Source organism: Echeneis naucrates, chromosome 24 (genome assembly GCF_900963305.1).
Source record: "Echeneis naucrates chromosome 24, fEcheNa1.1, whole genome shotgun sequence".
NCBI classification, from domain to species: domain Eukaryota; kingdom Metazoa; phylum Chordata; class Actinopteri; order Carangiformes; family Echeneidae; genus Echeneis; species Echeneis naucrates.
In genome coordinates, this window is record NC_042534.1 from 11961653 (window position 1) to 11979281 (window position 17629).

General features: G+C 41.0%; 2 protein-coding genes across 2 annotated transcripts in view; both read right to left on the reverse strand.

The window, feature by feature from the left end:
* The window catches only part of evlb (Enah/Vasp-like b), a 35962-nt gene extending 32143 nt beyond the window's left edge, over positions 1–3819 (reverse strand). Inside the window, exon 1 of the mRNA XM_029496578.1 lies at positions 3677–3819. Within this exon, the coding sequence (XP_029352438.1) occupies positions 3677–3681 (5 nt within the window). The 5' untranslated portion in view covers positions 3682–3819. The remainder of the gene's footprint in view (positions 1–3676) is intronic.
* A 3632-nt stretch (positions 3820–7451) lies between these two features.
* On the reverse strand, positions 7452–14820 carry LOC115038131 (echinoderm microtubule-associated protein-like 1). The gene is made up of 7 exons (XM_029496981.1): positions 14661–14820; positions 10937–11134; positions 10282–10411; positions 8714–8815; positions 8319–8347; positions 8098–8124; positions 7452–7848 (listed from the first exon to the last, which is right to left on the reverse strand). The coding sequence occupies exons 1-7, from the start codon at positions 14818–14820 to the stop codon at positions 7574–7576; spliced, it is 921 nt and encodes a 306-aa protein (XP_029352841.1). The 3' UTR covers positions 7452–7573.
* Positions 14821–17629: the final 2809 nt, after the last annotated feature.

A 17629-nucleotide genomic window follows, 5' to 3' on the forward strand; every position in this document is an offset into this window, starting at 1 on the left:
AATGACAATGATGAGAGCTGTGGGACAGAAGTACAAGACATTAATCCAAACCAATGCCATGTTACAATTCTCTGAAGGGGATAATTCTGCATGGGTCTGAAGCCTTTCACTACACAATCAACTGTACAATCATTAGACAAACATATTTATCATAAGAAACTTAAACTACACACCAGATGGTAATAATTATTTCGAGGATCATAAATACCATAAAAAACAATTTAGTGGTTAAAGTATCCTTGATAACCTGCTGTTCAGAGTTAGTCAGAATTTCCAGCAACTCCATCTTTAAAGTGGTAACTGTGCAGGAGAATTGAATGAAGAGCACACACCTGTGTAACTTCAAAGCACGCAGCTGTGCACTGAGAACAATACAGTGAGAAATCTGACCTCCACTGCAACTCATGACCGCAGACGGCAGACATAAACCAGGACATTGCCATGACTTATTTCACGTCAGGCACCAGATGCACAGAATACCATTTACAGTGCCTGTGAGTTATGGAAACATGATTTATCACATCACATCAGCAGTCTCTTTTCGTCTTCAACACAATCCATCACGATCACTTTTGTACGAAACTGGCTGTATGTCAGCATGAGTATCTACAGTTCAACTCAGTTCACCTCTTTGTGTTTGCTTTTGTCCTGTATAAGCACAGTACATGGTTACAACTAATATTGGTATTCATATGGGTCACACAAACACCACCAACTGCTCCTGTCAATACACATCAGGCAGCAGTGATGATGTCGGATCGATAAGAGCCCGCACATCACTTTCAGAGCATAATGAAGTGCTCCTGTTCACACAAATGGAGGAGGTGGGCGGCAGGCAGGACAACGAATCCATCATTCTGTCAGACTTCCTGAGAGCGGTTAGCCACAAGCAAACATACAAGGAAATCATTTACTTAGATATATGCCACTAAGCATGTTGCAGCCACACATGAAAGTAGTACTTGTGCTGCTATGTGTAAGACATTGACATTGTTTGGAGAATTAAATAAATATAAATCGTGAACATGATTGCTGGACTTTCTAAAAGCCCAAGTTGTGCTTTTCAACTTGCTTGTTTTATCTGATATATGAAAATAAACATTGCACAATGATTGAAAATAGAGTACAGCAAAGGATTTTTCATCATCATCATCATCATAATAGTTATTATGTAGGCTTGTAAGCTAATTAACAAATGGTATTCATGACCAATTATAGGCTATATGATTTTGAAAATGCTATTTGTGGCACTAAAGGTAAGACTGAATGGGAATATCTATACCTAATCCAAATTTGACGGCAAACTATCTAGTAGATGTTGAGATATGTGACTAGCCAACTACCTACCTAATATTACAATTTTAGTTGTAGGACATGAAACATTTTGTTCATTGATAGACAAAAGGAAAAGGACAATAAAAAGTCCAGCCTCCTCTGACGTACAGACTCCATCAAGTCAGGGATCAGTCCTTCAAACAACAAACAACAAATCCTTGATAAGAATGATCAACCTGGGCTTCACTGTGTCGGGACATTTCCCCAGAAACTGCCATCACACTCCAAGCCGGTACAGCTGGAGATAATTGAAACTGATACAACTAATCTCGAGAAATGAGAAAGAGATACAGCAGCTGTGCAGGTTTAAACTGTATGAGATGGAAAAAGAAAAACCCCAAATAGGATTAGAAATCTTTCTATGAGATGATATAAAAATTGTATTTAATTTCCAGTTTAACAGAGTGGACAATCTGCAAAAAAAGGTATACAATGTATGAGAAATCATACATTAAAAACTTGATAATCTTTATATTCAGTATGGTATAGTTGCATCTGAGTATTATGCTAATATTCAATTCAGACTTTAGCAATGAGCCGGCCGTTAGGCATACTTCACAAAAACTTTGTTTCCTAGATTCCTTGACCTGATACTGCAGCATATCTGACCTTGGCTGATGTATGCATGAAGAGCAGGTCTCAGCCCTGAGGCCAATACTCATTAGATCAAAAGCTGACAACTGAGAACTGTGTCCCACCAACATATAGCAAAGACACACACAGTCAGAGCAGCTTTTGGACACAGTCACACGCTTTCAACAGGAACAAGATACCACATGCCCATTTTAAACCAAAGAAATCAATTTGGGTACAAATGTATATAAAAAAAAAAAAAAAAAAACGCTCGCTCACACACAACAGAGACGCTCAGTGACATCCAGTCAAATTGTGACAAACAGCTTGGAGTAATAGCTTGTTGTGGTGTGTCACAGTCTATGTTGCCACCTACAGAGCCCCTTCGTAAAGCACAGAATCACTCATCACAAATCACAGCTGAGTTTAAACGGCTGTGAGACAAAACCTGAAATAACAAGTGCTTTAGTAGACAGCTTGTCAGAGTAGGTCAGATCAAAACACACGTTCTCCTCTGAGTCAATGTTTCATGGCTCTATGAGCACTAAACACATACTGTAGGTATGAGTAAGTTTCCCTGTCAGTTTGTTTTGGTACGAGTTGCTGAGGTTAACTTCAGAAACCAAGGAATAAAAGTGTACCATGCATGACATCATTACCAGAGAATATTATTAAGATGCAGAGTCACTCCATTATTGGTGAAAATTCAAAGCAGCTCAAAGGATATAAAAAAAAAACAACAACCTATTAAATATCTGGGAAATGTTTTTATGAAGTTTAATAGAGTTAGCCTTAACAGTGACATTGCAAAACTACAGCTTGAGTGATGTGCACAGGCACAATTTTCTGCCAGTGAAAAACGATCTCTCTTATAGTAAGGGGAAAACGTCACTGGGCTTTTTGTCTAATTCACCCTGTTCCACTCAGCAGACAGCAGCATTAAGAGCGTTATGCAAGAGCATGTGAAGTCACTTCAGAGTGTTGGCAGCATCAGTATCAAACAGAGCTGAGAAGACAGACGATGGAGAGCTTTGACTGTTCACACAGACACTGACCTTTGGACAAAATCCCCACACAAACATTCACATCCACAAATTTGTGCCCACAGCAATTGGAGTGAGCTAAAGGTTCCTCCTCATGGCGAACCTGTGCCGGACGCTGCAGCAGGCTGTCAGCTGACTGGCTCTCAGCCTGGGCCTGGCAGTAACACCTCACCTGATAGGCTGTCCCAGTCAACATCCCTCAGACAGCTGTGTCTGGATGTGGCAACCAATACCAGGAGCTGATTGGTTCACAGCTGAGAGGGCGTGTGAGCGTGCATGCGCGGGCCGGTTACACAGCCTCACAAAGTCCCCCAAACACACACACACACCCACAACCACAGAGAGGTGTGTTTAACTAATAAACGCACGTGATTGCTTTGATCAAATCTCTGTGGCGATTAAATATCATAATGGTTACATCCAATCAGGATAAGTACCGTCTGGTTTCCATGACAACAAGTCCTTCTCTGCAGACAACCTCCACGTGACACATCTAGAGCAAGGGATGGAAGTCAGAGATGGTAGATGGCTCCTCAAAGCCTGCTGCACAACAGGTGACCTGTCGGTGCCATGTCCATCTGCGCCAACAACAGGAGCCGCATGTCCGATAACTCGGAGCGTCATTTAGCTTTTGTATCACACAACAAGGCGCAGCTGGATCACAGCTGGATCACAGCAGTCAGCGCTTTTAGTGCTGATCGGGAGCAAAGCGTGCTGCTGCTTACCTCATCTTCCTCTCCCGTCCGACCAACTGGGCTCGGTGAGGTTTTCTCTCTGCTCAGTGATTTGTCCTTGGGTTCAGTTCGAGCAGAAAAATAACCCGGATCCAAATCGAGATCTAGCAGCTCTGAGCGTTTGAATGAAAAACAGCGAAGCCCGCAGCCGGCTGGATGGGCAGATGTGGGAAAGGCGACAGGGTGTGGAAATGCTACACGGGTGGTCACAGTTTTCAGGTCCGTCTTCTACTGAATAAATATTTGTTGTTCGGAGTTTGGTTCGGCGGAGGCCATCTCAGAGCGCAGCACGCCGCTGGCCGAAGGACGAGGAGCCGGGCGGAGCGTCTGACAGCGGCGGCTGAGATGCCATCTTTTCCTCCTTCCAACCACTGGGAGGCTGCGCGGAGGGGGGGGGGCTGAAATATTCAGGTCTGGATGGTTTTGCTGCACGGGAGCGCCCTCGGTGTGGCGATGCAGCTGCCGCGCAGACAGGTGGAGCAAAACAAACGCACACATTTTAAGCAAAACAAAGTGACTGTGCAAAGTGGCACTTGGTCTTTGGTTTACCACAGTCGTGTTATTTTACGTCCAAACACATCACTAATACTGCTGTGAAATCCTTGATTGTTCTGCAGAACAATAACATTTTATTTCTTTTGAGCCGTTTGACTTTTTTTTTTTTACCTTACCTGCCGCTTCTTTTGGGAAATTTCTGTATGCATGCACCTCACTTATTATATTTATTACTATGATTGCGCATCTGCCTGTACAAAACAGCTACTATTAACATTGTTTTGTTATATTTCTGTGTGCTCACTTCCTGCTGTATCATAAGAATGTCCCCAGTTTGGGATCAATAAAGTAAATAAATCGATCCATCTATCTATCTATAGAATACTTTTGTTTCCATGGCATTGGTAATAATTCTTTTATCTTTTTGGTGGTTGGATCTGTGCACCTTTGCTCCCTGTTGTATAAATTATTATTAAATGAAAAAGTCATGGAATGATACAGTATAAAATGTGGCACACATTTGTCAGCCGTCAAGTCTGTCTGTGTTTGTGCCTGCTGCTTTTTCCTCATATGAGTGAAAGACAGATTCCATTCAACATTTGTGTTGAGTGTTTGAAATTAAGTGATTGAAAGCTAAAGACCAGCAAGCAGACATTTTTAGTACAATTTTTATGATCTAAACAATTATAATTGCTTTATTTTTTCATGTGAACTCAGTGAGCATTTTTGAGTCCAAACTTTGACAGAATTGTTTTGAACAAATTGTTGTTTGATACTAAATGGTGCTGGAAATGTAAAACAAAAATAATACACAATGGCTCACTGAAGGACATTATTTTACTATGCAGCAGTCCCCACATCAGTAACACTCCACCTTTTCAAAGTAACCTGAAACTGAATTTCTGAATGTTCAGATGATCCTCTCCCTATTTCAGACTATTTCAGACAAAATAAAACTCACCCATATCAACCAAACGGTTAGGGTTCGTTAGGTCCGTGTGTGGGCTCCAGGCTGCTGAAACAAAATTTTGTGTTAAGGTTCTCTGAAGGTTAAATGCTTTGCACCCTTTGATGAATGTTCCTGAAAGGTTTCTGGAGATTATTTTAGCTGAGGCAGCACATAAATAACCTTCCAAAATTAGAAAGATTTCACAACAAAGGTTCCCTGTTTTCTGGGAAAACAACTGGAATAACAAGGAACAAACCAGGAGCTAGTCAGTCTGAAACTGTTCTTTCCTTCGCCTGTATGTGACCGACTTTAACTGCGGCTTTCATCCTGCTTCTGCTCTTATATACAGAACTTTAACCACCTTTTGAACAGTTAGCTCTGTCTGCCATTGTAACTAAAAGCGGTGGCTCTTTGTGTGTCTGTGCGTTGAGTGATATACAGCCCTTCACATAGACTCTGAGATAGAAAGACAGTGAGAGACAGATAGAGCTCTCACTTTCACATCGATTTTCTTCTTTTCTCTACTATCAGCAAGCAGCAGTAATCTTAGTCTATTCAGAACAGCCTCTGTTCCCATCCCTTTTCATTTGACAGCAGACTGCCTGAGACAGGTGAAACCGTTTACCTAAAAGGCTGTTGCTGTGGGTTAGAGGATTTACTGTGGCAGTATTGCCACGTGGTTTTTAAGTTTTACTTTTAGTTTGCTTTCAACTTTAACCAAACCTGTATCACAGCAATATTCCTCTTTGTGCAATATTCCCATTTTTAGTCATTATTTCCATTCCGTTTGTTAATTAATGACTGACTGATGTATTACTTCAGTCCTGATTGGGCCCAATGAACCAGAAAATACACCAACACCACATTTAAAATTATGTAAAAGGTTCCCCCTGTACATCAGATAAAGCAAGATTACATCATCAGCAAAGAATATATTTAAAATGATAAAATATATTTCATTTAGGTTTATGCGTTTTTCTTCTTTTGCAAATTTAGTCAGTCATGCAGGCTCATCCCTGTCATTTATCTCAAACGTATAGCAGTCCTTCCCTGTCTCCAGCAGAGGGTCTCCTAGTTTCTAGGGGACACAAGCTCGTCAACTGTGGTTTGCATGTAGAGTGAGGGCCAAGTGTGAGGTCGTGCTGGTCACACAGTGGTGATCATGAAGAAGTTTCAAGGGTGCTAAAAATCAGTAAATCTATTTCTAGTTACATGATGTTACCTTTGACTGTTTCTGTATCCCTGTCCAGGTCTCCGTGCTTCATATCCACAGGAGGGCGCTGTGGCTGTTCATACATGGCACTTACTCACCTCACACTGATCAATATGCATGTTCTTTATAAACAAAGCTAAGACAGTTTCCATGTGCTGTGCACAGTCATTGTTTTTTACCTACTGTAGTACATCTATAACCATCTGAAAAGGATCAGAGCTGTAACCTTCCACAACAATCAGCACTAAAAGTAACCAAAATATTAATGTGACGGACTGAACTTACAGTCAGCTCAGTTTTATTCACAATGGAAAATATGCCAGTCATATCTTTAGCATTTTGCACATCCACCTGAAAGGTCATGACACATGTGATCCCTTTCCTGCTCATCAAAGTGTCCATTCATGCCCTGCAGTCACTTTGTAAAAGACAGTCCTCATCGCGACAGCAGAGCTTCGCTGTCAGATCAAGGTGTCTGTGCTGTTCTGGCTCTGCAAGCAGCTGATGGGTTTTAAATGTGCCAGAAATATTCAGCATGGAGTGTGATCATCACGGGACTCTTCATTTAGTCAGGCCACCTCTTTCGTTTAACGGACACCTAATACTAATAACCGCACACACAGTGGCAGGTAAAATAGAAACAAACTGTCTCATGGGAGGTCAGAACAGAGTTGTTTATTGCTCTTCCAGAAGTAGAAACAGCCTCAGGTCATTCTTCTGCTTTGAGTCTTAGCTAAGGTGGAACATCAACTACAAACACCACAGCAAACTGGCATGGAGACAAAACAAGACAAAACGACACGCACTGTCAACATCAAAACACAAATCCACTTGTACATCACACAGTCAGTGCTCAAAAACGACAACACCAGACAGAGTGAAGACTTGACTGAGAGCACATTAACAGTGAACACAGGCCTTCTTTGAAACAATACACAGGTACTAGCATGTGTGAAACTAATCTACACTCTGGCCTCAAGACTAAAAACATATTAAAGCTTCCATACCATCCTCAAACTTGAAAACTATTGCTTCAAAAGACTACACTGACAAATGTAATTTCCCAGAACTGTTACTGGAAATCTTTCGAGAAGCTGTAAGTACTGGTTTTGTCAGGATGACTTGCAGAGAGAAATCATATCCCTGCAGTTTAAAACATGCAACCATCCCCAAATAAAAATCATTGTCCTGTTTTTTCGAAAGTCCTGTAGTAAAGTTTATCTCCTTTACCTCAGTAACAAATCTGAAAGTACTGGCTGGGCGACTTGATGGGGCTCTTGTAATTGGATGTGTCCTGTGGTGTGTTGTGGCTGGTTGTGGTTTTCTGCAGATTTAAGGTAAAGGATGGGGTTTTCCTCCTTGTGTCTGGCTTGCTGCTCGCCTTCACCTGGGGGTTGTTGGGCCCGGCTGCGAGCCTGCTGTTGGCAGGCACGGCAGATACTGATTTGGTGGTCTCAGAAGACCCAGTCTTTTTTGCGTGGGGGCTCAGATAGATCTGCATAGTCACTAAGTGAAGTGGAAATGAGGTGAGGGGGTGAGTCAACAGACAGAGCAGAGGTCAGAGGGCAGAGATGGAGTTTAAAAAAAAAAAGACAAAAAGGCAGAGGGGCAAGGGGGATGGAAGACAAGTCACGGTGAGATGTGAGGAAATGAAGGATGAACATAAAATAACAACTCAAAAAAGTTCACATGATATGACAGATGTGAAGAATAATTGACTGAAGCATTTCCTCTATTGTCAGGGGCGAAGCCTACCTTTGCAGTGTGTCACACGTCTTGTCCCTGCAGCAAAGTAACACAAAAACAGAGAGGTGACTTTGCAGTCATTTACATATAATGCACAAAACCACAACCACTTATCTGTCTTTCATACAGAGCCAGCGGCTGTCTCACTTTCCTGTAATGAAACTGAATGTTGCCACTTACAGGAAGGGAAACAATTCAACACTAGGGAAACAGAGAAAGTGCTCTCTTACCTACACCAAGTGAAGCCTCCTTTGATTTACTGCTGAGACAGACACAGAAAGAGAAAGTCATTGAATCTGCAAAATGTTTCAGCCGAAAAAGCATCATGTCAGTTTTCAGGTTGACTAAACAGGTAAAGGTCCCATGTACTGGCCTTTTACGCTTTGGTTTGTACAGCTTTCACATAAAGGGGGTTGGAAAAAGCTTTGATTGGAGCAATTTGAATGAAATGTAATTGGACAGGAATTATCGAGTCAACCCCAAATCAATGGAAAATGTATATACAGTATATGGGAAAACATAATTGCAGAAGCCAAAAGAGATAAAGGGATGGTCATATTTGTGCAATATTTTTGGCAGTATAATAGGAAACAACGCTTTTCCTTTGACTTCCCCAGTTTCTTACCCTTCCTGAGGTTTTTTACATGGTGAGGCTGCTGAGGTGGGCCGGGCTTTGGCAGCAGCACATGGACTGTCCTTCACACTGCCCGGGGGGCTCTTCACGCCACTGCAGAGAAAAGAACAAAGACCATAAGATCTTGGCTCTGTTATTTAATTTTGAAAATGCACCAAGCTTAACAGTTGCATCAAAGAAAGGCTTGCAACATCTTCTGTGCCTAGAAAAATTACAGCATTTACTGGCAAAACACAAAAGTGACGCAACCTTCAGCCACTGAGGTGATGAGGATAACATTTGATGTTTAAGGGGGTGCATTGTACACGTGCAAGTGATTAATCAACTATTGTGGAAATTAAATGATAAAACATTATCCATAACACATGTGCACACACACTTCTGATTTTTTATAATAAGGGAAAACTTTTTATGGGAACCAAACATGACTGATTCTCAGAGTACTCTTTGGAAACTGGAAACTGGAAAGTGGAAACGGGGGGTCTTTGAAAATCCAGTAGACAGTGCATAATCTGTCATCAAGGTTTTGAGATATAGTTCTTGATCACACACAGAGTGGAAAGTTATTGAAAAACTGAGATCCTTTTTGGATTTGACAGCTGTGGCGTCACATGGTGAAATCTGAATGTCTTGTGCATCAATTCCAACCCATTTTCTTGGAAATCATCCCAACTTATTTCTGGAAACCTCTGCTACTGTAATGAGAGAGCCACTGAGGTGGTCAGTGGGAATGTTGAATGTATTTATAAGATACGTGCACATACAAGACAGTGAATGAAAACAGATGTGGCCTCTGAACACTAAGAATGAAAAAAAAAAAAACAGGTGGGAGGGAAGCAAATGAATGCCCCAAGTAATAAAGATTGAAAACCTCAGCGTCACTGAGAGAGGGGGGGAGAGAGGAGAGCAGGTAAAATGGCATTATTAACTGGAGAGAAAAGGTTAACTAACAGTGGAGGGAAATGAATCAGTGATGATAATGATGACGGTGATGATCATTCTCACTTCATCTTAAAACCGAATGGAGATTCTTAAATGAATGGAGATTTACCTCTCTGTGCAATTATATCAGCATACCCCAGCAGCACATTAAGGTGCCCCAGTGAGAACCCACCATGGCCTCAGACTAATGCTACATAATGGCCGCGTCAGTTGAAAGGTAATTGAAAGCAAGAGATGAGAAGAAAAAAAAAAAAGTTTTCTGTGTTATTGCTTTGAAGTAAAGGTGAGAGCTGGAATAATTATTGAGCATCCATGTGCAGTGTTCCCTGGGTAATGGGAGTGTGTGCTCACCATCATGAGCTGCTTCATTAAAGCAGGTTTATGTTACATAACAATACTGCAGGCAGCAACTTTGGCTCGACTCTGACAGAGCTGAGCGTAATGATTATTTTTCCAACTTAAACAGATAAAGATCTTGTTTAATTTGACTGCTTTCTCTCCATTTTCAAAAAAAAAAAAAAAAGAAATATGATTTATCACAAAAGCAAAGAGCATGCAAATTGTTGTCTTTTTTAAAATTTATTTATTTTAATGTAGACATGATATTACAGGTGTACCTGCGGGGTGGTGTTGGGCTGTAGTTCCTGGCGGTGGAGCTGGAGGGCAGCGTGGAGCTCTTCTTCAGGGAGGCAGAACTTGAGCCCACCATGGGCGGTCTGGAGGGCAGTGCCAGAGACACTGGCCTGGCTGTGGAAGCACACACACACAGGCCAGGGTGAGCATTGTACGAATTATTCAAATATATATGTGTGTGTGTGTGTGTGTGTGTCATGTTCTGGATGTTTCTCTTTTTCTCTTTTTAATCAACCAAAACAAGAACATAATAAGGCTGATTCACAGATGATGACTGTTGTAGCTGTGAAAGGAAAAGAAGAGGGCATCCTTTACACTTATAAATGAAAGTGCTATGACAAGGTTAATAATAGAGTGACCCTCTCACAATTATTCATTTCTTGTGTGTCTATTTATATCCAGTAAATGCATCATGCCTGTTGGCTATGATAAAGTAAGAGCCATCTATGATTATCCAATAATACACACTAGTGTCACCCTCACTTAGGTTCTAGCTACACTTACAACAACAACATTGACCTTGTGTAACTAATGCATTGACAAAGCCGAAAGAAATCAATATTTTCTCCAATAAAGACAGCAACTGTACAAGATAAAAGCTGATGCGCACATCAACGTAACACAAAGATCTTTGTTCACCTTTAGCACCCAGTGCTCTCCTGCTGGCAGCAGCAGCAGCAGCAGCCTGGTGCTCCTCGGAGATGTTAAGCCTCTTCAGGACATCAGCTAGAGCCATCTTCAACAGCTGGATTTCATCTTCCTGCATCTGCATCCTCTGCTCCAGATAGGTCAGCCGGTCGGCAACATCCAGGCCACTGGCAGCAGAACTGCGGTCATCTAATGCATGGATAGGTAGATAGATAGATAGATTTCAATTTTCTGATTCAACAGAGCTAAAAAAAAAAAAAAAAAAAGCAGAAATCCCAGAGCAACAGTGAGAAAAATCTTGTTTAAGCAACAGATGCCTCAGAGGATGACAGTTAGAAACATAACCACACACACCCAGGGGGCGGGAAAAGATGCCAAGAAAGAAATGAAAATGCAACTGTCTCAGAGTGAAACCACAGAGAAGTTCAATATGAAGAAGAAACATGAAAGACAGCAATCCTCCCTTCATAAAGTAAGAACGTGCTATTCAGCTGTTTTCTCACAGCTCTTCCTTTTGGCAACAATATAATCAGAGAGAGGGCTAAGTTCTATAGCATCTTCTGTTCATATCCGTATAGCAGAAATCAGGCTAATGAGGTCAGAGCACGGCTGGACACACCAGATCATCCACACATCCATCGCACAGCAGCATGTAAACAATGCCATCTGGGCACAGATACAAATAACTATCTGCTGTTCTGAATACACGAAAGTTTCTCTTTTTCGGTCATCTTGCACTTTTTGACCAGTGATAGTAACAACGGCTCAGAAGAGGATACCATGGAAGACAGCGAACGCTGATGGGCAGTCAGGCTTCCTCTGCTGGTCAGCGGGGCCTTCAACTGCCACCCCAGACGTCTTCCTCCTCTTCCTCTCCTCTCGTGAGCATACTCTCTCACTCTTCTTTCCTCCTCGGCCTCCACTTGGATAGGCTGATTCTCCCTCCATGAATGTGATCCACTGGCTGGTGTCCACTAAGATCTCATCACCTTTTACACTGCTTATGTCATAGTCACGGCTCAGTCTTTCTGTTGTTCTGTCCGTCTTTGTCTAGATCATCCAGTCATCTGCAGCAGGAGATGAGGTGTGTGATGTTCTGTTCCTCTCACATTTCCTTGGTGGTCGTCTGATACACAGTGATGTGTGTGACAGAGCTTAAAGCCCTTTTGCTCTGAGGCTGTATTAATAAAGGTGGGGGTGGGGCTGATAATGCTTAAAAACTCAGCAGTCATCCAATTCAGCCTATATTGTCTGTGCACGTGTATTTGCGTGTGCTTCCATGAGTGTGTGTGTGTGCAGACTGCAATGATAATCCCTCAGCCTGAGCCTCTTTGACCCCGCCCCCACACATAAGTCCTCTGTCACTATGAGAGATGAGAAACATAGAGGAAACAGCAGGATTGAACCTGAAATTTGGCCTGGTCTTTTGATGGGCTGCTGTAAACATCTTCATCTTCACACATCACAGTACAGCTCACTCTCACTAAAAGGGAGAACCAGGCAGAGGCTTTATTTTAGGAGTGGACAAGGTTTACAGACTGAAAAACATCCTGGAAGTGGAGTCAAATTTATGAGTGAGAAAGCACAAGTTTTCAGCTAAAATTGATTATGACTAGAAGAGGTCATCTGCATAATTCTGTTTTGCTGTTTTGTTTCTGTTTTTGTCTTACTAAAGTACCAATTCCCAGCCAGGCTACTGTTGTGATCTCCATTTTTAGTGGGACTGCAGAAAAACTGTCGGGTAGACTTTAACAAACTAAAATAAATGCATACTGAAAATTTTCTTATACATGTGAATACACAAATAAAGGAAAAATGGATATGGATAAATAAGGAAATTGGTATAGTTAATGACTGACAGAAAATAGAATAAGATGGACATGAAATTAATTAATGATGGATAAACATCTTAAAATGGTTAAATTAATTGATGTTTAAATAGGCTAATTGTCTTAAAGTAGGCTTCTTATTAATGGCAGAAATAAAAATAGAAAAAGTAATTGATTAACAGTCTAAATAGTCCACTTAGAGTAATGACTGGTTAAAGGAGGTATAGATATTAAAACTAGCAAATACCAAAACAGCTAAAATACTCACAATTGAATGGTAGAATTTTTTTTTATTGACTAATATTTATCTTTTAGCAAATTGTTATCTTAAACTATGAAAAAGTTTAAGTTATTAATAGGTTGAAGCAAATCAGTACAACAATTGAAATAACTGGGGGAAAGTAATCTACAGTTGAAATGTTATCCAAAAAAGAAAATAATTATAAATAGCCAATAAATCACTTAGAAGGTGGCTTTATGTAAAAAAAAACTGTTATTCTAAAATAATGGGCGACAGCAGCAAAAGCAAGGAAACAGGGCCTGGATGAAAACAGATGAAATAGTTCAAAGAAATGGCTAAATGGTTGAAATCACATTGAGCTTCTGTAACATTCTCAGGGAGCATTGTGACTGTGATGGCCTGTAATTTTTTGTGTCCCCTCTTGTCCTGGCCATGAAATCACCCTCGTGCCTCCTCCGTACACCCCATATGGGATTGGGATTAGAATAGCACATAATCCCAGTGCTGTAAAAGGGAATTAGCAGCCCGAAGCTCAATCACTGCACTAACTCAGCTATACAAAGAAAAGGCAGGCTCTCTGCATGCCTGTCATGCAAATGTAACACACAAACACACATATTAAACCTATCTCTGTGCCTGTGACTCACACACTCACATTCACGTTTGTAAACAGAGCCATGACAGTGATAATGGTCTCAACATTCATAATGCCTATTATACATCTTAGCATAATGAAAATACATTGAAGCATAACTGAAATGCAGAGCAGCAGTGGAGTGTTTCAATCTCTGCTTGCAGATGGTGTTTCTTGAATGAATGCATTGCATCTGTCTGCTCATATCAGCACCCTGCACGCTGACACACACAGGCCACGTGTGTACAAGCAATCCTTCACTTATTGGTTCACAGATACTATTATCCCTGAGGGGACAAGGCATTTCCCTAAATCTCCCAAGACAAGGCACATTCCTTTAACACCCACAGTTTGACTCTGTGGCTGTGATACATTAGGCAGGTATGTAAGTATTTGGTTCAACATGCTTGTTCAAAGTCAGCCTTGGACATATTGCAGGCCCAGTGTTGACAATTCATCATGAAGACACACGAGTTACTACCAAAGTATGTATGAGGTATTGCAGAAGGACTTCCATGATCTTAATTCTGAACAAATTTTGCCAAATACCACCCCAATAGCTCTTCTGATTAACTGAGTAACATAACCTGTGTGAAGCCTTTCCCAATTTGTCAATCTGAAATATAGTCTTGTCCAGCACACCTGTTGAATTTTTTTCAACTCATTCATATGAATAGTTAGTGACTGGCACGTGCAAAAATCAATCAATCATTTATCTTTTTTCTCCTACTCTTTTGCTTTTCTGATGACAAAACAAAAACAAGCCTAACAAACCTGTCCGAACCACACAGGCATGCTTACCCAGTTTGTGATGTAACGCAGGGAGAGTTTATGGTGCATCATCCAGTAGAGATGTACTTGACTCATACAGAGAATTCTAAAAGGTCAGTTCAGTTTTTTTTGCACTAATCCCCTTGCATGTCTTTTTTCCTTTAAGAGGTAAGTGAAGAGCTTGTGTTTGGTGATTTGGAGGAACTGTCCCTTCAACACCCAACATCATATAGCTTTTACCTGTCATGAAGTCAGTGTCTGGTGCCAGCAGTGAATCACTGTGGTAGCTCTCTTTCAGCGACGGCTTTCTCAGAAGATCCTGGGCGGTCTCCTCCATCCCCAGACCGTGGTCCACCAGCTCCTCCATGTGTGTGTCCTCCTCCTTTGGACCTGCTGCCATGGTCAGAGTGTATCTGAGTGATCCTCTGTGTGTCCACCAAGTCTTGTATGGTTGCCTGCTGGGCTAATTCACCTTCCCTAAAGTCGCTTTCCCTCCCTCTTGCCTGCTGTCCTGTAAGGAGTGTGTTAAGGGTGCAGGGAGAGGGTGATGTCACTCAGAGGACAGATTAAGGACCTGGTAAGCCATCTGAAGCTCAAGAGGAGGAGGACAAGACTGCATGAGAGTAGGAGTCTATGGTGTGTGCTTGTGCATGGATAGTGTACACATGAACGGATTATGAGGGAAAATAGGTTAACAGCCCCCCATTTTTCTGTATAAGAACCTCTACCCTGAGGACACACAAACAGCTGCGAACAATGCAGGATTTTTCTTGTCATTCTGTGTCTCTTTTAGAGAGTTTTACGTGCGTTTTAGGTCATCATTCATCCCCTGTTATCTTTTTGTGTCTTGTTCAGGTTGTTTTTTTTGTGGTCACTGTGTCTCTTGAGTTTGTTTTCCATCTCTTAACTGAGCCCCTTTGACATTCAAGAATGAGCCATCAACAAATATTTCAGTAGCCGAGGCACAGGGGTCAGGGAGGCCTCAGACAGGGAAAACAATGCAATATAACTGCCTGAAAGATAAGTTGCATAACTCCCATCTACAAACATACAGCTACTGCTTCAAGCAGGGAAGCAATGGGTAACAATTACTGACCTCTGTGTGCTTAGAAAACGCACACTCACACACAGCAGGGTGGGACCGAAGCAATTTGCAATTGCGCATAAAGTTGCAGACAAGCACACAATTACATTCCTCAAAAGAGCTTACATCAGGCTACCATCCGGTGTGGCCAGCCCTGGTGTACTGTAAGGATGATGAGATTCAGAGATTAGGGAGCAGAACTTGATTAATTACAGTCATCAAGAGGACAATAAGCCGGACGTGGTAATTAGACCAGCAGAGAAAGACAACAGGAGCAGATGAAAAGCCAGTTAAGAGAGTATGTTGGGGTCTCCCCCAGTGTAAGCCAGGTTTCTGTCTATTTTGCATCCACTGGATTGACTCTTTCTCTACCAGAAGCCTGTTTGCTGATCTGTCAGCGCTTTCTGGCCACATAGCGGAAGTGGTCTCTTCACCAGGACATAAAAAAAAAAAAAAAAATTGCTTTGCACATTTCTTTTCCTGGTGTCTCACAAAATCATACAATGAAATAAAAGCTGGTAAAGCACTGACTACAGACTGTGATCAACTAGGAACATGGCATAATTTCATTCTAATTAAAAAAAAGGAGATTATAGTTTTGTACATCTCACTCTTGTTATTCCTTTCTTTTTCTCTTTGTAATATGACTCCCCCCATTTGTATAAATTTTTTATAAATGCTGTGGTAGAAGTATTCAGTATTTCCACTTCAGTAAACTTAGACAATACTAGTAAACAGTACTAGCAAGTTAAATTGCAGCACTGAAAATATGTTTGAAAGGACAATTTTTAAGGTATATATAAAAATAAATGTGGTCATGGTGCTGAAGAATAATTCCTGAATGTTTTAAAATAGTTTTTATTATTGATGAATCAATTAGTTTTTGTGTATCTTACTGGTGCTCCTAATAGTACTGATTTAATCCATTTATGTACTGTTGGGTAGCTTAATCCTTGGCTTTGCGTCATATTTCAATAAGTAATTTATGTAAGACTTGAAGATGCAACACACTGTTTATCACAATATTTACCTCTGAATTGTATAGCAGTACAAGTAGCAATAAAGTAGAATTAAAGCACCTTAAAATTGTACTAGAGTGAATGCCATAGTTTCTGTCTTTCTATGGAGGTATTGTTGATTTTCACAGAATTAAACCCACAGAACATTAGTGGTTTGTGTAAATATCGGTTTCAAAATGATTATCATTGTGTTACCATAGCTGTGATGGCACGATTCACAAGGAGTTACAAGAGTCTCTCCTGTGTCTTGGTTTTAAAATGCTATATATAAAGAGGTTGTGTAGACAGAGTTTATAATCCCAAAACAGGCCAGTGCACCTGAGAGGTGTCTGAGGTGAAAGTGTGAGGGTCGGCATATTAGTATGAGACAGTAATCATCCTCTCTGGTTGTGGTTGTGCCTGTGTGTGTGTGTTGTGCATTCCTAATGCCTTGCGGCCCGCCCAGAGGATAAAGGCCACAGGCAGATAATGACCCTGCAGACTGAGATGGTGTGTGGAGAAGGAAACATGGGAGAGGGTTGACCTCTGTATCTTGTTGTTTTAAAAATCAACTGGGTAGTCTATGTGCTGGTTAGTACTTCAATGCAGAAGTCACAGAGAGTCTGACCCTAACCTGTGAGTGCATTCTCACCACTGACCTCCTGTGGGAAATGTACTGCGTAACAAGGAAGGAAACTCAGTGACCTATGGAATACATGCAGGAGATCAGTTTACCTTTATAATGTACACACACTGAATTTAGATGTCTGTCAGAAGGACAGAACTTAACCTGTTGTACTTTCAGGACATCAAAGAAACATTAGCTCTCTAAAGTCCTTTTGAAAGTTTGCTGCTGTCTAAAATATTTAAGATACTGTTGGAACACCTTAAAGATTTAGTTCACTAAACCAAAAATGAATGTGAAATAAAAATCCACAGACAGAACTTTCACAAAGGACTTAAAATTTATAAATATTTTTTCCAATGGAACATTAAATCAGTAGGGATGTTATATCTTCCAAAAAAAAAAAAAAAAAAAAAAATCCAAGAGATTTTCAGAGAGCTTGACAAAGTGACAATAATCTTATAGCCTACACACAATCGCTTCTCTATTCCAAAAAACTAGA